The sequence below is a fragment of the Cannabis sativa genome, chromosome 1, assembly GCF_029168945.1.
Source record: "Cannabis sativa cultivar Pink pepper isolate KNU-18-1 chromosome 1, ASM2916894v1, whole genome shotgun sequence".
Lineage (NCBI taxonomy): Eukaryota > Viridiplantae > Streptophyta > Magnoliopsida > Rosales > Cannabaceae > Cannabis > Cannabis sativa.
In genome coordinates this window covers 51842496-51867724 of record NC_083601.1, presented here as the reverse complement: position 1 = coordinate 51867724, position 25229 = coordinate 51842496, and the positions used below count along the sequence as shown (strand labels likewise).

Sequence of the window (25229 nt, the reverse complement as noted above, 5' to 3'; positions counted from 1 at the left end):
TAAGTACATTAAAACCCGCCAAAAAGGAACCATGTATCTCCAATAACAAATAAAAAGAGGCCACGTGTGAAGTGTTGACTAGAAAAAGAAACATCAATAATAATTTTTTGGGTCATAGGAGGAGGCTGCGCAAACGTAAGGCTTATAATTAATTAAGATAGCTTCCAGTCCTTTTATTTTGGTCTTTACATCTCTTTCTTATTCCTACTCTTATCCTCAAACTAAAATCCAAAAACCACTTTCTCACAACTTTTTTTTTTCTTTTGATTAAATACTTTAAAATGCTAAAAGGCACCAATTAAGTATAGGGATGTCTAACATAATTCAGCATGATTATTTGGCTAATTAGATGATATTTTATAATTAGTTATTAATATTTTATAAGAAATTATATTAAATTATATAAAAATTAATATTTAATTATACTAATAGCGATATAATTTAATGTAATAAATTTTATAAAATAACGTTAACTAATCATAAATATTACTTTTAGAGTTAGTTTCATATTGCTAATGTGTAAAAATAAATTGTCATATATAAGATGAATGAGCTACTCCTCCTTCCTATTGTCAATTGATTTTGAGATGAAATCTCATGCACCTTAGCCACTTTCTTCCCAAATTTTAACATGGTATCAGTCCAAAAAGGTGAGTCGTTAAAAGAGCTATTTGTGATCCGTTGTGAGTCCAAAATACCACCAGTCCAAAAAGATATGAGTCAAACTTCTGCTATCTAGACTTGTTTCAAAATTTACAAATTTTTCGACGTGTACATCTTATTTCTTGATATTTGGCCTTGTAAGATTCTTTCAAATGTCACGTTCGATCATGTAGTCTCTTAAAGGTCGTTTGTTATACCTACACTTTCTAGGTCCAAACGTGAGGAGAGTGTATTAGAGTTAATCTCACTAAATTATCATATATAAAATGAATAAACTACTCTTTCTATTGCGAATTAATTTTAAAATAAAACCTCATGCATCTTAACTACTTTCATCCCAAATTCAAACAGGTAGTACTCATGCGGAAATAATCATTTTCTAACTAATTTACTTACGGGTCATCCAAGAATATATAACCCCACCAAGCTAGAAACTTCTATATTTACATATAAATACATATGATAATATTATTGTAGTTTCCAATTACCTTCCCTTTTCCTCTACTTATTTTCCTTCTTTGAAATATCTGTTATCAAGATTTTTTTATATATATATAAATATAAACAGCAGATAAGGCATTTCCACAAACAGGTGGTTTGCATGCATGTGGTGTGATCAGTGAGTTTAATTAATTAATAATGAAAACCCAGAAAGATATGATGAAGAAGAACACCAAAAAAGGAGTGAAAGTGGTATACATATCGAGTCCTATGAAGGTCAAAACAAGTGCTTCAGAGTTTAGAGCTTTGGTTCAAGAACTTACTGGTATAAACTCCGATGCTGAGCGTTACATGGAGAATAATAATATCAATGGAGTTGGAGTTGGATCAGATACTTCATTATCATCCTATTCTCATCATCATCATCATAATATTCTTGATCAACAAGAAGATCAAAGGCTGAGAGTGAAGACCGAGGATCATCACTTGTCTTCTTTTTCCATAAATACTATATCCGATCACTTCTTCGATTTTTCAGCCACAACCTCGTCTGAGTACTTGTCCTTAATTCCCACACAAACTTTTGGAAATGATCGGAGTATTTTTAGTTAGGTTAGATTATATGATTAATGTAATATATAATTATATAATAGTTTTATAAATAAATATATATTTTTTGTACTCGTCTATATATTTTTATTAATTTAGGTAAGTCCGAAGGGCTTGTATGTTATATACGAATTAAGATTTTCGGTTAAAAAATAGTATATCATAGTGTATTAAATTAATTTAAATATAACATATCAATTCACGTCAAAAAAAAAATATATGACATCAATTAATTTGAGAGTACTTAAAGAAAAAAAATTGTCTACATAGTTAATAATATTTAAGAAAATTAGTTAGTTGAGTTGGTATGCTTAGATTGATTTAATATATTATGGGACACCAATAACGGTATCTAATTAAGTGAATCAATGTTATATAAGATTTTTTTTTACATATTTACGGTGATCAATCAAAGAGTGATTAGAGGAAAGAAGAAGAAATGTTGCAATTTGGGTTGTAATTTGGGTTGCAGCTTAAGTTTAACTGAGATTGAGTTATGGTTTGATGGTAATTAGGGTTGCGATTTAAATTACGGCTGGACATAGTGAAGAGATTCCAATATAGTTTGATGGTGATTTAAGTTAATATTGGTTGCGACTTTAGTTTCATTATGAAGATCAATGGAAGCTTCACGTTGTGATCTCACGATTTAGGTTACAATTTGGGCATGGTTGAGATTGTGATATGGTTTGATGGTAATTTAGGGTTGCGATATGATTGCTACTTCAGTTCATTTTGTGGAAATCAATAGAAGCTTCACGTGGTGGCTAAACAATCACAGAGGGAGGATGGAATAATTCTGAGGAGGAGGAAGAAAGGGGCTAAGATTGTGATATGGTTTGATCGTGGTTTAGAGTTGTGATATGTGCTGCAAGTTCAATTTTGATTTTGGAAAAAATCAAGCTTCAATTTCCACGATGGAGAGTAACGGGGAGGAGGAAGAAAAAAGGACGACAAAAAATGTGAAAAAAAAGATATTATCGTAAAAATAAATTAAAAAATATAAATTTAATGTAAAATTATAAATAATAAAGTATAAAAATAAAAAAAATAATAATTAAAGCCGTAAAAGGAGAATTTCCTTTAAAAAAAACTTATACACAGTAATTTTCCTTTATTTTTTTAGCTTTCAGTCTTGTATTTAAGCGCGTTATTCTGAAATAGTAAAAATAAAAATAAAAAATAATGATATGTCTATACATAAATTTGATACACATTTTTGTGACAAATTATTTTTAACAAGTGAGACTGATCTTTAAAAAACTGAATTGATTAAAATTATTTACAACATAAATATATTTTAAATTTATGTGTGCATATATCATTATTTAAAAAAAAAAAAATAGATGCTACTTCATCTAAAGTGTTAGTGTTAGATACAGTAATACTTTGTAACAATATAAGTTCATTTTAAATGATAAATGATAATAATTAATAATACATTTCGGCATGCCAAGAAAAAATGTCAATAATATTGTCTATCTACATTTTTAATATGGTCAATTGTTGAGTTTTGTTTTTTAATTAGTTTATAATAATTTATACATACATAAAATAATAAGGGGTCTTTTCAATATTATACCTAAAATTGATTTTATTTATAAAAATACCTTTAAGAAAATTATTTGCACAAATACCGATTGCCACGTCAGCATAAATACCGAAATATAAAATAATTACCGAAAATTGAAAAAAATAAAAAAATCTCGCTTCCAGAAATTTTAGTGTTTTGCAAATTTTAAAAAAAGCAACCTTTTGGTTGCTTTTGATGTAAATAATATATCAATTAGTTACTTTTTATTAGAAAAAAATTAATTCAAGATAATTTTTTTCTCATACACATTTGGTTGCTTATTTTGATCAGACAACTTTAAAATTAATATATATAATAATTTTCATATTGTAACTAATTCTATTATGTTTTAGATACTATTTGGTAACTTTATAAGTTTTTTTATTAACATATTAAATTCTTTTTATTAAATAAATTTATTATTAGTATACTATATTTTAACTTTTAAATACAAAATAATAAAAGACTTTAAGTTAAGTTATGATGTTACTTGATATGTTAAAGTTTATTAAATTTTAAATTTTATTACTTTTTGTTACAAAATATAAAAAAGGAACAAAAAAGTTTCTTTTAACACATACTAAAATGTAAGAGAGATATCTAAATGTTAGAGGAAAAATAAAAAAAAAACTAAGAGAAATAATAAATTTAGAGAAAAAGAATAATAAAAAAAATAATAATAAATGAAGAAGATTTTTTCAAAAAAACAAATTAATAAATAAATGAAGAAGATAATAATGTCAGAAAAAGAAGAAGTAAACAAAAAGGAAAAAAAAAGTAAAAAGATAAATATTGGAGGAGACTTATAATTTCTTGTTTAGATTTTAAATTATAGTGTGTTATTTTGTTGTTTAAGAAACCTTAGTCTAACTTTTAATTTTAGTCATTTTTTTTTGTAGCAGAAAAATATATGCTTCTAACATGTTAAAATGATCACTTTAAAAAATGGATTATAATAGTGTAATTTTTGTGTCCAAATAATAAATTGCGTGGCTGAAAAAACTTTTTAAATAAAAAAAAAATAAAGAAAGTGAGAATAATAACAATTTGTGTCGTTTATTCATATAATTTTTTTTTTTTTAAAAAAAATCTGATTATATATCAACTAGGAGAGTCAATAAAATGTAAAAGAAAAACATATGGTTAATTTTTAATTTTAGTAGGCGTGTAGCGGTATTGAAAACAATAAAATGGTCTAAGAAAATTTCATAAATACAATTCACGTTGATACATATAATTATTTTTTTCTAAAACTACTAATTAGATTAAAAAACAAAAAAGAATGTAAAATAATAATAAAAAAAAATAGAATGTAAAAAAAAAAAAATATTTGATCAACCTAGTTTACTGTTATTTTGAAAAAAATAAGATTTTTATTAAAAAAAAAAAGTTACCGTCTAGAAAAAGAAAAAAAAAAAAAAACTAGCATGTAGGCAGAGTTTAAGAGAGAGAAGCAATAAATATACATTGGTATACCTATAAAAAAGAAATGCCTAAATTGTGAGTATTAAAATAGGTAAGGGTAAATTCTTAAATAATTTAATAATAATAGTTATTGGTGCAAATATTTCAAATAATAATGTGTGGACATCGTGTAACATCTATTTTAATTTTATTAATATGATGTTTTATTCATTTTCTCATATAATATTTCTCATGAGAAGACTCTAGTGGATCAATACTGTAATATAAAAAGTAACTTTGATTTCAAAATGTTTTAGGTTTTGTGATATTTTGTATAATTTTGGGAGATATTAATCAATAAAATTCTTTCATAAAAAAATGATATTGATTAGAATGTTAATAGTAACAGCAAGCTGTATACATAACTCTAAACTTGTACTGAATTTTAGAAAATATGTATATATTTGATAGTGTGGTTGATGTACTATAATAACATTCCACTATTTAAATTTAAATTAATATAATCTAATTAAATTCATAACAATTTAAATTTAATTTAATCCGTAAAGTACATCTAAATATAACAGATGTGATCAAATCCATACATACATATTTATACAAAAAAAAAAATACCTATTGTATTAAACACACTTTATTCTGATTTTAGGCTTTTAATTTATTGTTTCTATCCACTTTTGCAGAGAATGTTGAGGAGGGGTTTGAACTTCTCACTCTATGTATAGACAGGAAGAATTTTAGTAAAAATATTATTTACTTCTTTCTTGTAACAATATTTAATTGTTGTAATAATGATCATAACAAACACAGTATACCAGCATTGGATATATCAATTAACTCTTTCTCTATTTTAAGTGTTTAATCTCATTTGTTCTTGGTTCGTTTTAGGTATACAGATTCATGATTTTTTTAGCCTATCCAAACACGCCATATCAGTTCAAATGGCTGATTTTTTTGAAGTTAAAAGCTGATTCTAACCAGGTCTATTCCAAGATAACAATAACAATAACAAAAAGGAGTAGAATTTAAAGGCCAAAACAATTTATACAGGAAATGACATTCACCATTACAATGTTATATAATTCAATACAACGTTTGCCAACTAATACAGAAAGAAAATGACATTCACTACTTAGATTCAACTGAATATTTGGCAACCCAGTTTGTGTTTCATCTAGAATTTTATAACACTCAGTTTCTTCAATTTTAAAACTTCAAATACAACTAATCTGTGTTCTCACTTCATGTATTTATGAAGGAACTTTCGGTGGAAGTCATTCCTAATGGTATCGTTGATGAAACGCTTTGGGGTCTTAGTTTCACCTCGGGCTTGGTTTTTAAATACCACATCGTCGTCCCATCTGATCCGAAAAGATGAATACCACATACCAAAATAAAATAGAATTAGTTATAGGCAAAAAAGACTGTTTTAAGAAAAACATTACCAAAAAGACACAGCAGACAACAGGTTCTTGCAACTCAAACCTTCTTTTCACGTTGAAAGAAGTTGGATTATTGAGCAGTGGATTTCCTTTCAGAAGCTCCGCTTCCTTGACTTTAAGATCCTCTTCCCATTGTTCTCGTTCCTATGAAAAAAAAGATGCATAATACAAATTCTTTAGACCAAAGGAAATCAGTCATTCTTTTCTTCAGTGATAATATAATATATATATATATATATATATATTTTTGTTAGGTGGTAATATCTAAATATTTAAAGCTTCTTTTGATAAAAATGCATTTTAAGGCAACATGCTGTTGGGGTAAGAATAATATGGCTACCATATTAACCATAAGGGAATCATTTAAATCACAATTATATTTCCAGCAAAAGAGCACTCATAAATGATTTAACTTTCAATAAACACATGATGCAATTCACAAGTTTTTCTACTCTGTTTACTTATATAATCAAAACTGAGTTTACCTACAGAAATTAAAATAAACACCATAATAATAAATCAGAAGAGACTATTATAGATCTCACCTTCCTCATTTTCTCCTCAGCTCTTTCTTTCTTGATTTGTTCAAGCTCAGCCATGAGGGCTTCTGTATCAGACTCTTCGTCGTCGTCATCATCACTATGTTAAGAGAGAAATATCTTAGCAAATGTGACTATAAAGTGTAAAGTTGTAACATACGAACAGTTAATAGGATTACGGGACAAATCTACATAAGCTGACACTTTTTTGCTATAATATGATAAGTACCACAAATTTCATAATGATAGATTAACATCCCCTTCAATGAAAGCTTGTTACCATCACCAAACAAAACCAAGATTAACCACCGAAAGTTCTTATCACACAGAACAATAAAAACCAGGAGAAAAATCTGGGAAAGCAGTAGATTAGTTAAATCCAGACAAACACAAAGCTTACAAATTACAATGATTACTAGTACTACTTTTCATCCCCTAAAGAACGATATATATTAAATACAGCTTCCCATCAAAAAATTTGCACATGATGCTTTTGCTCATTTAAACAATAACATATACGCAGAATATGCAAGATTATTAAAACGCATTAGTACCTGTCCTCATCACTTTTGACTTCAACATCGGAGTCATCAGCATCTACGCTACGTGGTATTATGCGGTCTTCAATGTCCCTCTTTGACCCTATTTTCATAAACAATCTAGACAGTTAGTGATGAACCAAACACTTCAGAAAATGTAATTCAAATGCTCAAACTAGAAAGTATAGATTCACCTTCTAACAGGAGATGGCTTCCCCTCCTTCGATCTCTGTCATCTGTAATAATAAACAAACCAATCAAATAAAATCCAAATTTCTATAAGACAAAATAGAAGCACGATAAGAGAGCAACATTATGGACTGAGACTACATATAATGAAAGGCCAGTTATTAACTTATAAGCTGTACCATTATAATTCTTATCCTTTGATGAAAAATGTCTTCGCTCACGTTCTTCAAGCTCCTCCTGAAGGTTCCTCTTCTGCAATTCATCTTGGGTGTCCTGCCCTTCTTTCCTATAATTGCAGAAAGATAATGGTAATTAACAGAGTCAAAGTTGCAGAAAGACAAAATTCGAAATGTTATATATTACGACATGGCAAAGAGAAGACAAAAATGATGATGAACGGAAGAATCTCACTTTAAAAGATAAGAGCAACAACCAATAGTAGCTCCAATGTTATTCCATAGCAACAAAATTTTAGTGAAACTGCTTAGTTATAAATCTATCAAATAATTATGAAATATGATCACTTAATTACCCCAATTCTAGCACATGTTTTAGACAATCTAGGTAAACAAAATACACTCATTAAAGAGGATTCATATGAAGTATTTATGGATTATGCAACAAAGACTCGTATGAATCATATACAAATTTGTTGTGAGCCTCAATGGTTGATGTACCTGGATTTTAAAGTGGTATGAGCAGCTAGATCTCTCGATGAATATTTCTGAGATGGGCCAAAAATGCGAGTACCACCTTGTTCATTACCACCTTTAGCAGGAGCCCACGTTGGTCGAGCTGCAGTCGTCATGCTTGCTTACTATTAATGCCAGATGTGATCTGAAAGACAAGACAAATGCTTCAAAACCCATAACCATCATCAATTTTTCATTATAGTCTTAAGCTTAGCAATCTTGAGCAAAGTTTTCAATTACCATTACATTCTTCAAAACATGAAAAGAACACACACACAGAAAACAATAAATATGCATATACATATATCTATCACACAAATATATGGTAGTTCAACTGTGTCAAATTGGCAGTTTCAAGATGCCGAAAAGGAGAAAAATTAATCATGTGGTACAACCCCCCAAGAAAAAACCCAGCTTACAAAGAATATCCAAGAAAATTTTAGACCATAATTTACATATGACAATCGTAAAAAAACCCTAGTCCTAGGTAGCTCCAATTAATCACAAAAGAGGAAATGAAATAGGAAAAGAAGTAAATTGAATTGAAAAAGGATGTTACCTGGAAGAGAAGAAAAAGCTGGCGATTGGTTGATGGTGAAGGAAGAAGAGGAAATTCTAGGGCACGCAGAAGGATGTTCAACTCAACTTTTCGTTTGGGAGAAGAGCTCTGCGTTTCGCTTTCTAATTTTCTTTCATTATCTAAGACAAGTATGGTTATTTGACAACACCTTTTACAAGTTGTAAAAAATTATTACATTAAAGTTACGAAAAATGCTAAAGGGCATTAGTGGTGCCTAATACTCACTTATATATAATTTAATATAGGGCTATTTTCAAAAATATGGGAAAAATTATTAAGGTTATGATAAATATGGCATAAAAAGTAAATACCACTAAATATGGCATTATCTAACCAATCAAACTAAAAATATGGTTTTTTTCTAAAAAAAACCATACAAAACATTAAAAAGAAATCTGAATTTAAAATTCATAAAAAATAAAAACTTAATTAAATTACTATAAAAAATATTAAAATTCCCTTCATATTTATTTTTTTTAAAAAAATAAAACAAATAAAACTATAGTGATTGCCGAAGTTGTCACTCGTCTTTGGAAAAGTCACGGAGTTCTTGTCGGCAGGAAAAGTCGTCGGAGTAGGCTGGTGCCGAAAAAGTCGCCGGAGTTGCTGCCGGCGCCGAAAAAGTCGTCAGAATTAGCATTGTCGCTGGAAAAATCACCAAGAAACCGGTTTCTTGATGTTAGAAACCGGTTTCTTGGTGATTTTTCGGTAATTTTACCAATGACAATGCCAAGTCCGACGACTATTCTGGAGTTTGATGTCGGTGCCGAAAAAGTTGCCGGAGTAGTTCCTGGTGTTGGAAAAATCGCCAGAGTTATTGCCGGCGTAAAAAAGTCGTCGAACCGGCATTGTCGCCAAAGAAATCATTAGAAAAATCACCAAGAAAGTGGTTTTTCGTCAAGAAACTGGTTTCTTCACCAAGAAAGTGGTTTCTTCATCAAGGAACTAATTTTGTTACACAACAATAATAAAGATTATGAAAACAAAACAAAAATGATATACATCGAAAATAATTGAAACAGTTTCATCAATCAACCAAATAGAAAAAAAATATAAAAAAATTACCAAGAAACCGGTTTCTTCATCAAGAAACCGAAAAAAACCAGCTTTTTGGTGATTAGCCCGATAATTTTTCCGTGACAATGACAATTTTGACGAATTTCCTAGAGTTTCTTGTTGGTACCGAAAAAGTCACGGAGTATTTGTCGGTGTATTAGTCGTCGAGTTGCTACCAACGCTAGAAAATTCGTCGAGCCATTGTCGTCGGAAAAATTAGGAAAAATTACCAAAAAACCGGTTTCTTCATCAAGAAACCGAAACCGGTTCTTGGTAATTTTTCGCGACTATGCCAATTCTAATGACTTTTCGAAGTTCTTGTCGGTGCGGAAAAGTCGCCGGAGTAGCTGCTAGCGTCAGAAAAGTCGTCAAAATTGGCATTGTCAACGGAAAAATCACCAAGAAACCGGTTTCTTAGACTTCAAGAAACCGGTTTCTGAGACTTTAAGAAACCGGTCTCTTGGTGATTTTTCAGTGATTTTTCCGGCGAAAATGCCAATTCCGACGAATTTTCCGCGCCGCAAAGAACTCCGACAACTTTTCCGCACCGACCGCTACTCCGTGACTTTTCCGCACCGGCAAAGAAACTCCGATGACTTTTCCGGCATCAATGACAAATAAAACTTCCTAAACAAATAAAAACAGTAAATATGGGATTTAGAAACCTAATTACATATATATGGCATATCAAATACCATACAAAAACCTAAAAATAAAAAAATACCATATAAATTGGCCAAACTTAAATGTGCCATATTTATCATAAGAACTTTTAAAATCCCATACTAAGTGTAATTTCCTCTTTAATATAATAGATTTTAGGAAGTATCGCTAGCCAATCGCAACACGACATGTCGAAAAAGTACTAGGCAACACTGGTGCCTAATAGCAATGCTCTTAAATTATATGCGATTCGATAATTAGTTCGACATAATATTAACAATAAGAAAGTTGGCTGAATTGAGATTAATTTTAGGATAATTACTTAAAATTATTATTTTTTTTAATTTTTATATTTTTAGAGTATTTTATAAAAATAACATGAAAATAATAGCCTTTTAAAAAAATATATAAAAACAATAAAAAAATTACACAGGAAAATAATATCAAAACAATAATAAAAAAATTAACAGCAAATAAATAAGTGTACAACATAAAAATACATCAAAAGACCGTATTTTTTATAAATAAAATTACAAAAATATAAAAATATTTAAAATTCTGTAAAATCGTATTTTTGTAATTTTTTTATTATTTTTTGTGCATTTGTGAAATAATTCCCAATTATTTTAATAGGCCAACCCAAATTAGACCGGTCTATAAAAATTGTAACACATTCGTATTATATTTTATAGAAAAATTTACACAATACACCTAAAAACTAAATAGTTTTACAACTTTTTTTACTTACATTTTTATATGGATAAATACTATTTTGGATCCTGTATTTTGTAAAAATTAACGATTGGACCCTCTATTTTGTTAAATGACAAAATAGATTATATATTTTCCAAAATGACAAAAATAGGACCCTAAGCTTAATTTTTGACAACTTTTTGTAATAAAACCAATTTGATAATAATTCCTAACACGAGCATATACAAAAAATATAAACAATTTTGTCATTGTTATAAATATTAATAATTATGTGGATGTCAAAATCTTTTATTTATTTATTACCATTAATTGTAATCAACATTCCTCTTTTTCTTAGTTTCCCTTTTTCTTAGTTTCTTAATATCTCACTCTTGTATTTGTATAAATAGGGGTTCACCCCATTGGAATAAACAACTTAGAAATTCTCATTCACTTTCTCTTTCTCTCTTCATCTTCTTTTTCTTTCTTCTCATTTACTTTATATTATTTTATAACACGTTATCAGCACGAGTCTCTACCCAAGCTTCAAGCATGAGTCTCTGCCCAAGTCCCAATGTAAGTATTTTGTTAAAGTTCTTGAATTGTTTCAAAGTCACGATACACTAAATATATATTTATATATATACTTATCTGACTGAAACAATTTCAAGAATCCTTTGTTTTCTTTTTTCTTTTTATCTATATATCTATATATTATATATGTATGTATATGTTTTTATATATTTATTATTGATTTCACATATATATACATATTATATTTTTATCATTCATAATATTTACAATATATGTTTGCCTATGATATGATAGAGAAAATATATATAAATTATACATATATCCTGAAGATTATGTATCATCGATAAAATATTGTATATATCTTAAAAATTATGCATCATCGATAAAATATTGCATATATCCTGAAGATTATGCATCCTCGATAAAATATTGCATATATCCTGATGATTATGCGTCCTCAATTCTTGCATATATCCTAAAGATTATGCAAACGTAATATTCATTATATAGTTGATGGATATATAATGAAAGAGATGAATACATATTTATATATATGTTCTTGTATTCTTTGAGGACAATGAAAAGTAATCTAATATCGATATAGATTTTGACAAACATTTCCTGAAGTAAATGTTTTATATTTGTCAAAAAAAAAAGATTGTATTTATGTGAATACAACTAAAGAATCATTAAAAATGATTATTATTGATGCAATTTTATAGTGGGTTTTGAATACCTAAAAAGAATGTTAAGAAAATTGCATTGCAACATCAAAGTATAAGAATAATAATGAGCATGACTAATGTTATTTAAATACATGAGACATGTATTTATTGTTCATCATTCCCTGCAGAGAATGATACGAATTGAATTCAACTACTTTTAAAGATTGTTTGTATTAGTCATGTTACTATACATTGTTATTACTTGCAATGTTGGAAATTATTGCATGTGACATATATTAAAAATCAAATTTTGCATACATCTTAAAGATTATGCAAAAATTGCATGTGACATATATTCTTTGAAATATCGTAAAAGAAATTGCTGAATAATTTCTTATATTTTTATGGATGAACAAGTAATAAATTTTTAAGAAATTTATAATAATGTTCTACTTGTTCAACGTCATTCCCCGAAGTGAATGTAATGATTTTAAATAATCGATGGCATTATTTACTACTCAAATATTTCCAGAAGAAAGTGAAAGCAACCAAAAGATGAGATACCACACACAATCAAAGTGTATAAAATCTATATATCATGTGTGGAATTGAATAATAGTAGTCACGTACCTGTAGTACGGGCACTCTTATAATCAAGATAAAAGTATATTCGATTATTAAATAGAATGTGAATTGTACAAACTTATTGTACATTTAGAATATTTAAATATCATTCCCTAAAGAGAATAAATAGACATGAAATTCTATTTCAAAGAATACAGATTTCACATATATTGGCAATGCCATAAGTAAATTAATATATACATATTTTATTATTTCTTGAAATCAATAGTTTCAAACTATTGTTGGTACAGGATATGTATATATATAGTTACTATATAATTCAGTTTGCATATTCCCAAAAGTGAATATATAACTTACTAATATTTGTTAGTGATCCAATATAATCAAAGTGATAAAGAATCACAAAATGATTATTTGAAAATCTTCCTGAAGAAGTCTTACATACAATTGCTACTTTGAGTAGTAAAATATCTTTGTATGTACCTAGATGTATAACTTTTATCTAGTTATGAAAGTGATAATAAATAACTTATTATATGTACTTGTTGTACATTTAAATATATAATATATCAAGTCATGATAATTAGACTGATGAATAGTCTATTAATAAATTAGACGACTTGTTAAAAAGATACCAGGAAAAATAAATGATATATTATGATTATATCTATTTAACCATTACAATAACATGATGAAGTTGTCATGTATCTTTTAAATTATACACATCATTGAATTGATGATAGTGAATCCTGAAGAAATATAAAGTTTGATAAACATAATAGTGACTCCTGAAGAGTGTATATGTTTTGGAGAATAATATAATTATATTATTCGTGTATATAAAAATGAAACTTGTAATGATTATGTTGTAGTGATTTTACATTACCTTATGAAAGTTTCATTGAAATACAAATTATAGTGAACCTGAAGTTCATGAATTGAATTATTTTGACATGATTAACCATATGCAATAAATTGTCAAAGGATTTGACTAAATTTTGTTGAAGAACCAGAAGATTCTTCTCATTGTTAATTTATAAGGCTCAAAAGAAGAATATGCATATATTTGCACATAAAAAATATTTAAATTATATTTCTTTAACAATCTTGAGCCATTGTTAGATTTTTATTGCATAGTTTCTTATCGATGTGATAAGATTTTATGATCATGCATTTACAAAATGTGTAAATTTATGTATTTCTAATCATACACGTATGACTCATTCTTAGAAATGAATTAAGTTCATAAGTATTGAACTTGAAACTGAAGTTTATTGAACCTGAAGTTCAATGTCATATAGTATATATGAGTTTAAATAAATATTGATTTATTGTGATATATTAAAATCTCTATAGGTATATTAATATTATTAGATATCACAATTTTTAAAAATTCTCTCGATCAGGGGGAGAGAAGCAGTTGGGATCGATGATAATTTTTGAAAAATGATCCTTGCTTTAAGTATATAAGAACGATATAGTTCAAAATGATATATACCAACTGCAAATCAATATTACTCAAAGTTGAGATAGAATGAGTTGAAAACGCCTGAAGCGTAAATGAACAATGTAGAAATTATTAATAAATGTTCATTTGAATTATCCTGAAGTTGTTAAATCTAGAGGTACGCATGAAGATGCCTTAATGTTATAAAATATTGATGATTGTAATGATAACCGTGATGAAAACGGTACTCGAAGAGACTCCCAAGAGAAGTTAGACATAACACATTTCATCATAATTGAATCCCTGAAGTGATTCGTTATAGGTACCTATAAATGATAAACATATTTGAAAAATATGTAATTTAAAGAGATCTCTATAAGTTATGTTAATATGGGAGGATATTATCATATAATGAAATTTTTGTCGACAATAGATGTTAAATGTTTGCATATGCAATAAACTAACATGAGATAGCAAGGATCATGGTATTAGATTTGTCGAGAATTATCGACATACATTTTGATTTTTGGCCAAAATATTATGACGCAGTCCAGGCAAATTTACTCACATAAAGTGAAGTAAGACCTGTAGGGTGTGCAAATAAATATTTCTAATGAGAAATTTGCATATATGTATTTGTACATAATGAATTGTTGTACAAAGTTTGCATAGACATGAGATTGATTAAAATAAGGCTTAAATATTGAGAAAATATAATCATGATTTGATTATAGCTTAGAATATATTTTATGAGAATTTATAAGCGTCACATAAATGTTGCAACAAAAGGTTATTTATTTGAAGCTCCTAATATAGTGAGTGTTGACCGAGATTTTCGGCAACTAATAAAATATTATAAAGTTATTGAGCTGTAAGAAAGTGAGAGAAGGATTTTTACGTGGTTGGGGCGTTAATGAGCCTTAGTCCACTAGTCTTTGTTATTTATGGATGTATTTAATACAAATATTATACTTGGGAGAATTTCACCCTTATAAATACAGAGAATGTTCTTGGTGAGTATTTACTCTACTTGCTCATATGCAGCCCAAGATTCTCGATCCCATTTAATGAGCTTTGAGGGGGTATTTATAGTGTTTTTGGTGGGGTAATCCCTAGAATTGTCCTTACAAGTGTATCTGTAAGTATCCATAAAGTTGGGTATTCCCAATGAATATACCATGGGTAATGCATGGTCAAATCCCTAGGTGCTGTAGGGTTTTTATGTGGAATGTCCTTATTGCCTTTTGATTGACGTGACTCTTCACAGTGTAGCCGTCGCTAGACTTAAATGATCATTACTGTGGCGCTGCTGGTTGGAGGTTGTGCCGTCAGACTTTATTGCGTGTAGCAGTCCCAACACGCTTCCTCCCATGCGGCATTTAATGCGACTTGATTGCTCAGGAGAAACCTGACACCTCGCGGAGATGCCTTAGCGTTGTGTGAGCTTCCGGGAGCATATTGAGTTCCATGTGCCATCTCCGGGACCTACGTCCGGGACGTTATCTTATGGCCTAAAGACTTAGCAAATATTGTGAATTGCTTGATCCACGTGTCCCTGTCTGATTGGTCCACATATATTGGGCAAAATTAGGGGCAACATTTACCCCCCAAGTCTTGTTTATTTGGAAAATGAAACAAGGCTTGCTCAAGTGCCTCCGGTTGACTCCTCGGTTTCCTGGCACGAGCTTTGAGCGCGTGAGGGTGTATTTAATGATGGCATTTAATGCAACGATTCACTTTTTGCAGAGGTCGATTTGTTTCACGCCCATTGATTGATACGACGCATTAATGGTGTCAGACGGATACTCAAGCGTTTCCACCGCCTTTATTGTAAATCAATCTGGTCCGTTGATCTTTGGGTATTTGAATCGTGCGCTTCCCTCACCGTCGATTGGTAGGTGATGACGCATGTTCCTCATGCATTTTTGCCTATAAAAGCCACCATCTTTTCTTCATTTCGGTTACTTCCCATTTCTTGCCAACTTTGCTCGAATTTCCTAGAGAGAAAATTCTCAGACCTAGAACGAAGCCTTCAAACACTTTGCGATTTTCCCAGTTCTTCTTTGCTCGTTGCTACCAGTCCTTCTCGTCTTCACTCGACTTGCATCAGGACCCCGAGTTTAACACTTCATCGTAAGTTTTTTGCATCCTTTGCTCTGTTATTGAATGGCATATTATTACTTGTTCTGTTTGTTCTTTTCTGGGTTTGCATTCGAGATTTCTGGGCGTGCAAGTGTTTAAGTTCTTCATGTAGTCTGTTTGAATTTACTGCTCTAGTGGTAGGATTTCCATTGTCATGCCTCTGTTGTTATTGTGTATTTTCTTTGTAGAAGGCCATACGTTCTTCGTTTAATGGCTGCTTAGGGCATAGAACAGAATCTTTTCTTTCTATTTTCTTTATTGCGTAAAGCCGTCTTCTGTGAATTTACTGCACCCGACACTTGTCCAGGGAATCCTTCTAGGGTTTCCTGTGCGACACGTGTCCGGAGGGGGCCTCTTTCTAGCGGTTAGGGGACTCCCATTCCCTTTTTCTTAATTTAGGGTTTGGTACGGGGCCTAACTGCTGGAATTTTACTCTTTTTTTTTACAGAATAGAAAAATGTCTGCTTCTGGCTCCAAGTCCTCAAAGAAAAGCGGTAAGCGCATGGCTACCCTTGAGGAAGTCTCCTTGGGACCCGTAGCCCAGGAGGGGTATAAGTCCCGGGCGACCGGATGGGAGGCGGCAGAGCTTTATTCCACCTTGACCTGTCCCCACCAACTGGAGAATATTGTAGAGGTTGCTGGAATCAAGCCTTCCACCTCAGGGACCTACCATCGGCCACCTCGCGACGCGGAGACGCCCAACCACAATTACGGCGGCTTCGGAGCTTGGAGCCAAACGCACCTGATGGTCGGTGTCATGCTTCCTCTTCAGGATTACTTTGTTGATTTTCTAGTTTTTGTCGGCCTTGCGCCATACCAACTCATTCCCCAAGCTTATCGCCTGCTTTCAGGCTTATTTATTTTTTATGCCGCCCGAGGATGGGGATCTCCCCGCCCAGCGGAAATTTTGTATTTTTATGAACTTGTTTCCGTCCCCAAGAAGGGGGACAAACTTAAAGACGGTTTTTATGGGTTCCGGGCCCACCCTGCTAACGAAGGGGTGGTCCCGTATAATAGGCAGACTCACGTTAAGGAGTATCGCCATCGCTTTTTCTTTTCCTCCGGATTTAGGGCAATGGACCATCCGGAGCTCCTTACTGAGTGGGTGAGGATCCCTCCATATGAACGGACTGCCCCTACCCAGGCCTTTCTTCGGAGAGCCCAGGCCTTTGCCTCTTACGACCGGGCCGATCTTGACGTCGGGGGTATGGTCACTACAGAGAACTGCAGGAAGGCCAAACTTATCCTTCTGCATCAATCCGTGGAGGACTCTAACCTTTCCCGGGTCATCTGTCCCAATGTGAGGGCGCCGGTTGCGGAGAAGACCTTCCGGGACGAGATCATCGCCACGGCAGAGAAGAAATACCAGGAGTATCTCTACCGGAAGGCCCAGGAGAAGGCGTACTCTAAGGCCCAGGAGGCTTCCGGGAGGGCGCTCCGTGTGGGGAGCCCGGTGGAGAGAAGGAGTCAGGCGATTGCCGGGAAGCCCCTTCACATTGGGGATTCATCGGAGAGAAGGGCTCCCAGGCCACAGCCTTCGATCCAGAGCCAAACACTGGGGCTCCTGGTGCCAGCACTTCCGGCACCGACGGTAAGTCTCCTTTGGTAATTTATTATGTCCCTTCTGTTGGCGAGTATGCCAGTCGTAGGCCCGTAGGGTTCGACGAGCGTCTGTATAGGTTTAGGATGCCCTCGACCCGGTGGGGAGATCATTTGAACGAATTTTATTTTTCAAACTTAGGAGATTTCCTAGGTCGGTCTCGGATGGGTTCTGGTCCTCCGGAGCCCGTTCCCTTAGGTCCTTCGGCTTACATTACATCCAGCTGGTTCCGGCCTTCGGACAGCTATCTCGGAGATGATGCTGCCAGTATAAAAGTTCAGAATTTTGCTAGGGCCGAATTAGGAAGTCCGGGTAGGACTAGCTTATTTGCCATATCTTGTGTTGGTGGTTTCCCACGGATGTTCTAACACTTGCTTATTTTTGTTGTTGCAGGTATCTCCATGGACGCCATCTTGGATCAGCTTGCTGGGGTTCACACTCCTGAGGCTCCTCCTGCCTTTACTTCTTCCCCAATGGCCCCTGCTCTAAAGATTTCTTCCAGCGCTCCCCCCGACACTATTGATTTAGTGGATGACGAGGAGGTGCTGTCGGGAGAAGGTCAAGAAAAGCAATGGGGCTTTTCTGAGGAAGTTGAAGAAGGTGCAGGAGGGCTCCGGGCTCTTCCTGAGGAAGTTGAAAAAAGTGAAGAAGAGCAAGAAATTGCTCTGATTCGCAAGCGTAAGGGCAAAATGATTGCCCAGAAAGAGCCCAAGCGGCCTCGGAGAGCTGACACTCCAGCCCACGGTCTTGATGGTGGGGTCTCTCCCATGGAAGAGCATCCTACTCCTCCCAACATTTTGCTGACTCCGGTTCCTGGAGACGAGGCGAGGCAAGAGCTCTGGATAGCCAAGCATAACTATGCCATGGACGAATACTCCCAGGGGTTTGCCGAGGTGGAAGCCCTTAGGAGGGTTCTGCGGGTTGAGGTGCAAGAAACCATCAACAACCCGGAATACCAGGATCCGTGGGACCTAAACTTGGACCCCCTGTCGGACTGGTTCCGTCGCTTCCTTGGGCCCACCTTGGCTCCCTTCGCCGCGGAGATGACTGGCGAGTTTGCTTCTCAGCTTACCCGGTGCGCGCCTAAGCGGTTCGCAACTTGTGCCTCTCTGAACTCTATCTTCCAGGTCCAGGACCTCAGCCACTCCCTCACTGTGGTAAGTGCTTTGTAATTTTGCTTTTCCCTTTATTTTTCTTATTTGGGGATTCTTTCTTACACTTGTATTGTTGTTCAGCTTGCTGCTGAGGTTGGCCGCCTCTCCAAGAACATAATTAACCATGGCTTCGTTCTGTCTGATTTTGGGGACATGAACGACGTCAGGAAGGTCCTTCAGGATCTTACTGCGGAGAGGCAGCTTTACCAGGAGGCTGCTGAGCGCCGGGAGGCTGCTGCCAAGGCCAATGAGGAGGAGGCCAAGCGGAGGGAAGCCCAGGCGGAGGCCATGATCCGGGATGAGGCCCAGCGGAGGGACAGGCTGGAGGCCAAGCATCAAGAGGAGCTGAGGGCGGAAAGTGAGGCCGCTGCAAAGGCCAAGCGGGAGCTCCGGGAGGCCAGGGAAGCCTTGGACGAGATGGTTGCCAAGGTGAGATCCTTAGAGGAAACTCACCAAGCAACCTTAGAGTCCAGGGCCGCTCTAGCCGCGGAGCTGAAGGAGCTCAGGGACTTCAAGGAACAAGCCTCCAAGAAGGCAAAAAGAGCCGAGCTTCTCTCTCCCGTTTCTTGCGGCCGGTGCCCTAAGCGCTTCGATGATGGAGTCTTCATGGCTTGGTCTACCAACGACCAAAATATCAAGCTTACTTTCTACCCCAAACCTGAGGAAATGATTGCCAAATTTCGGGAGAAGAAGAAGAAGCTTGATGCCATGGTAGAGGCGCGTATCGGACCTCGCCTTCCTCCGCGTATTGATTGAGCCGCTTGAGATTAACCCAGTACAACCAGGATTCCACCCACTTCTTTTATTATTATTATTTTATTATTTTTTTATATATATTTGCTGCTACCTTGGGACAATATATTTAGGTAGCTGTTTTTTATTTGAAAGGGAGACAATTTTTTAAGGCCTGTCCCCGGGCCACTTGTATATATTTGACCTGCCCTGTGGGCTAGGATATTTATATGTGATCTCTTTTGCCACATATTTCTCTTTTTTGACCTGTCCTTTAGATCAGGATTTTTATACTTATGCTTTTTATTTTTGTGCATACTTTTTTGACCTGCCCTTTGGGTCAGGATATTTTACTTAGTTTGTTTTCTGTCTGTCCGTGCTGTATACCCTAGTACCCCCCCTGAGTGGCATAGAAACTTTGTTTTTAAGGCACTCAGTTTTATTCCAGATGTAGAGGAGGTATACATTTGGACGGTACAAACTCTTTGAACAAAGTCTAAGTTATATTTTTGCTATTGGTAATATTTTCTGAGGTGATCGGCATTCCAGGCTCTTGGCACAATGGTTCCATCCATTCTTTTTAGCTTGTAAGTGCCGGAGCCGATTTCGTCCTCGATTTCATATGGTCCTTCCCAATTTGGCCCAAGTACCCCTACTCTGGGTTCCTGGGTGGCTGGGAAGACTCTTCTTAGGACCATATCCCCAATAGCAAATTTTCTGTTTTTAACCTTAGAGTTAAAATACTTGGTCACCTTCTTCTGATAAGCTGCCATCCGTATTTGAGACTCATCCCGGAGTTCTTCGACTTGATCCAAAGCCTCTTGAAGCAAAGCTTGATTCGTGGCTGGATCGTAAGTCGTCCTCCTGTGGGATGGGAATAACGTTTCTACCGGGACCATCGCTTCACAACCGTACGCCATTGAAAAAGGCGAGTGACCGGTTGTGGTTCTGGGGGTCGTCCGGTAGGCCCATAACACCCTTGGCAACTCTTCAGGCCAGTTGTTTTTGCAGGCCAGCAGCTTTTTCTTCAATGTGACCTTTAGGATTTTATTGACTGCTTCCGCCTGACCGTTTGTTTGAGGTCTGGCCACCGCGGAGAAGCTTTTCACTACTCCGTGTTGGTTGCAGAAGTCAGTAAATTCCTCACAATCGAATTGCTTTCCATTGTCAGAGACTATTTTGTGAGGCAAGCCATATCGACACACTATGTTTTTAATAACAAAGTCCAGTGCTTTTTTAGCAGTTATTGTCTTCATAGGCTCAGCCTCCGTCCATTTGGTGAAGTAGTCTACTGCTACTATTGCATACTTTACTCCCCCTTTTCCTGTTGGCAGGGACCCAATAAAATCTATTCCCCAAACCGCGAAGGGCCAGGGACTAGTCATCAGGGTGATTTCATTTGGAGGAGCTCTCGGTATGTTCGCGTACCTTTGGCACGAGTCACATTTTTGGACATAGTCTATACAATCTTTTTTCATTGTTGGCCAGAAGTACCCTTGCCTCAATATTTTCTTTGAGAGACTGGGTCCTCCCGTATGATCTCCACAGAACCCTTCGTGGACCTCTAGCATGATTTTTCTAGCTTCAGAGTCCGATACACACCTTAAATAAGGCATGCTGAGTCCTCTTCGGTAGAGAATTTGATCCATCATTACATAACGATGAGCCTGATACTGAATCTTCCGAGACAGTGCCCTTTCTTGGGGCAACTCACCTTTTATTATGTATTTTATGATAGGGACCATCCAGCTGGGTTCTTGCCCAACCGTTAGCGTGGTCTCTTTTATTTTGATGCTTGGCTCTGGCAAGCGTTCCACTGGTACTACCCCCAGCTCTTCGATTTCGCTATCCGAGGCTAACTTAGCCAGACAGACCGCGTGAGCGTTCTTTTCTCGGGGGATTCTTTTATTTTGGAGTCCGTGAACTCGTGGAGCAGCTCTCGGACTATTGTTACGTACGCGGCCATTCGCTCGCCGCGGGTTTGGTATTCTCCGGATACCTGGTTTACGACCAGTTGGGAATCACTATAGACTTCCACTCTTTTGGCTCCTACAGCTTTTGCTAATTTCAGCCCTGCTATCAGGGCTTCATATTCGGCCTCATTATTTGAAGCTGCGAAGTCAAACCGTAGGGCCGCCTGGAGTCGCAGTCCGGTTGGTGATATCATAGCTACTCCGGCTCCGGAACCGTTCTCATTGGAGGCTCCGTCTACAAATACCCTCCATGTGGGGATTGGCGGTACCGGCGTATTCGCGGTTGCATCGGCTTCGTTGCATTCAGTAATGAAGTCCGCCAAGGCTTGGCCTTTTATAGAAATTCAGGGTATGTAGTGCAAGTCGAATTGACTTAGCTCCATTACCCACTTGAGGAGCCTTCCGGACGCTTCAGGTTTTTGGAGGACCTGTCGAAGCGGGTGATTGGTCAGAATTTTGATCGGATGGGCTTGGAAGTATGGCCTCAACTTCCTTGACGCCATCAGGAGGCAAAACACCAGTTTTTCAATGACCAGGTATCTTGTTTCGGCCCCTATCATGCGCTTGCTGACATAGTACACGGGATGCTGAGTTTTCTCTTCTTCCCGGACCAAGGCAGCGCTGACCGCGTGTTCGGAGACGGCCAAATAAAGAAATAGGTCTTCTCCGAGGACGGGTTTTGATAGGATAGGAGGCTTGGCCATGTGCTCTTTTAGCTTTTTGAATGCCTCCTCGCACTCGTCCGACCATTCGAACTTTTGGCACTTCTTTAGCACGTTGAAGAAGGGTATGCACTTGTCCGTGGACCGTGAGATGAAGCAGCTTAAAGCAGCTACCTTTCCGGTCAGGCTCTGCACATCTTTATGTTTTTTGGGGGATGGCATGCTCAGGAGAGCCTGGATTTTTCCCGGATTTGCCTCAATCCCCCTTTGACTGACGATGAAGCCCAGGAACTTTCCTGATTTGACCCCAAAGGTGCATTTCTTTGGGTTGAGCTTCATGCCGTATCTCCGGACAACTTCGAAGAATTCTTCTAAGTCGCTTGCATGGCTATTGCATGCTTTGGATTTGACAAGCATGCCATCCACGTAAACCTCCATGTTTCACCCCAGGAGGCCTTTAAACATCCGGTTAACCATTCTTTGATAGGTTGCTCCGGCGTTTTTCAGTCCGAAGGGCATGACTAGGTAACAGTATACCCCCTTGTCGGTCCTGAATCTAGTGCACTCCTGGTCTGTCGTATGCATTTTTATTTGATTGTACCCAGCATAGGCGTCCATGAAGGATAGTTGTTTGAATCCAGAAGTGGCATCTACCATCTGGTCGATCCTGGGCAGCGGGAAGCAGTCCTTTGGACAAGCTTTGTTTAGATCAGTGAAATCTATACAAACTCGCCAACTTCCGTTCGGCTTGGGCACCAGGACCGGATTAGCCAGCCACTCCGGATAGTATACGTCGAGGATCATGCCGTTATTCAAAAGTTTGTCCACCTCTTTCTCTAGAGCTTCGGCTTTCACCGAGTCGAGCGGGCGTCGCTTTTGCTGGACGGGAGGCATGTCCGGATTGACGTTGAGTACGTGGGTGATGACATGAGGGCTTATGCCAGTCATGTCTTCTTGGCGCCATGCAAAGATGTCGATGGCGCCCTTCAGTGTTCTTATTATTTTTTCTTTTTCCTCCGGATCTAGGTTCTTCCCTAGCCGGAGTACTTTGGTGGAGTCGATGTCGCACAGTGATACTTCTTCGACGTCCTCCATTGGTTCCACAATTCTTTCGGACCCCACACGGGGGTCCAACTCATCCTCTTCAGCCACTTCTGGCTCAGCTGACTCCCGGACCATTAGCACGGGCAGGCGGGTTGCGACATTGTAACATTGTCTTGCTTCCCCCTGGTTTCCCCTCACAGTTCCGATTCCGGCCTCCCGGGTAGGGAACTTTAGGCACAGGTGCCGAATCGATGTGACTGCGCCAAAGTCTACCATGGTCGGTCGGCCGAGGATCGCGTTGTAGGCTGTCGGACAGCCTACCACTACGAAGGTGCAGTATTTGAATGTGCTCTGGGGGGGTGTCTGGGCACAAGGTGACTGGGAGCCTTACTTTTCCCATTGGGATAAGTGTCGTCCCGTTAAACCCTGTGAGCTGGGACCCACTGGGTGAGAGGTCCCGGTCTGTCAAGCCTATCGCGGTGAAGGCTTCTTTGAAGAGTAAGTTCACGGAACTTCCATTGTCAATTAAGACTCTGGCCACCACTTTATTCGCGATGGGGGTCTCTATGACCAACGGGTCATGATGAGGGAAGTGCACCGTCTTGGCGTCTTCTTCCGTGAACGTGATGGGTTGGTCCATCAACCAGGGCCTTTGAGCTGGGAGTTGAGTAACTTCCCACACCTCATTGTGTTTCGCGGCCCCAGCGTATCGCTTAAGCTCCTTGCGAGTAGTCCCTCCGATATGGGGACCTCCGGAGATCATGGCTACCCTCCCATTAGGCCGGGGCGGCAGACCGGGGATATGCTGGGCGTCGCCCGTGGGAGCAGCTGGAGCCAATACTCCTGCTGTACCCCCCGGTGTTCCCTGAGGCATACCCACAGTCGCCTGACCCGGATTGAGGTGGGGCAACCTATTCTTGATCCACTCGTAGAGGTGGCCTAATCGGATTAGATTTTCGATCTCGTCTTTGAGATTCTTACATTCATTGGTGTTATGACCAATGTCGTTGTGGTACTCGCATCTCTTGCTCGGATCTCTCCGGGAGCTATCTTTGTACAACGGTTGTGGTCTCCGGTAATGTGTATTTTGCCTAGTAGCAAAGTACACACGCTCTTGGGAGTCCGACAGCTCCGTGTATTGAGTATACTGGGGGGTGTACCCCTTTTTCTGGCGCTTCTCTCCCGTCCGGGTGCTGCCTTTGGAGGATCTTTTACTCCTCGAACCCTGGGAAGGGCCTGTCAGGCTAGCAGCCGGAGCAGAGTGTGAAGGAGCTTGTCCATTCACTCCGGACGGGTTGCCAAAATGGGATGATGCTGGTGCCAAGGCTTGGCCCTGGCTATATCCGGGGGTAGCAGAGAATTGTATGCCATGTAACACCCTAACTATCTTAGGCGTATTACGTGATTTTTTTGAACATACTGTGCAGCTCGTTGCTAATCAACGAGGTTTATGGAAAAACGTGTTTAATTAAAATTTTGCTTTTTCATTAACTTACAAACCATTTTACAAAAAGTCACGGGATCCCGATTTATAAAATATTTACAAACGTTTTCACTGTTCAACTTTTACATCAAAATACAGTCGTCTAA

General features: G+C 36.4%; 2 protein-coding genes across 2 annotated transcripts; one reads left to right on the top strand and one right to left on the bottom strand.

The window, feature by feature from the left end:
• The first annotated feature begins 1121 nt into the window (after nt 1-1121).
• On the top strand, nt 1122-1787 carry LOC115704758 (uncharacterized). The gene has a single exon (XM_030631964.2). The coding sequence runs from the start codon at nt 1303-1305 to the stop codon at nt 1714-1716; it is 414 nt and encodes a 137-aa protein (XP_030487824.1). The 5' UTR covers nt 1122-1302; the 3' UTR covers nt 1717-1787.
• A 3945-nt stretch (nt 1788-5732) lies between these two features.
• Nucleotides 5733-8885, bottom strand: LOC115706287 (uncharacterized). The gene is made up of 8 exons (XM_030633881.2): nt 8669-8885; nt 8095-8254; nt 7597-7703; nt 7423-7464; nt 7244-7331; nt 6696-6789; nt 6194-6294; nt 5733-6069 (listed from the first exon to the last, which is right to left on the bottom strand). The coding sequence occupies exons 2-8, from the start codon at nt 8223-8225 to the stop codon at nt 5946-5948; spliced, it is 687 nt and encodes a 228-aa protein (XP_030489741.1). The 5' UTR covers nt 8226-8254; nt 8669-8885; the 3' UTR covers nt 5733-5945.
• Between the last annotated feature and the right edge of the window lie 16344 nt (nt 8886-25229).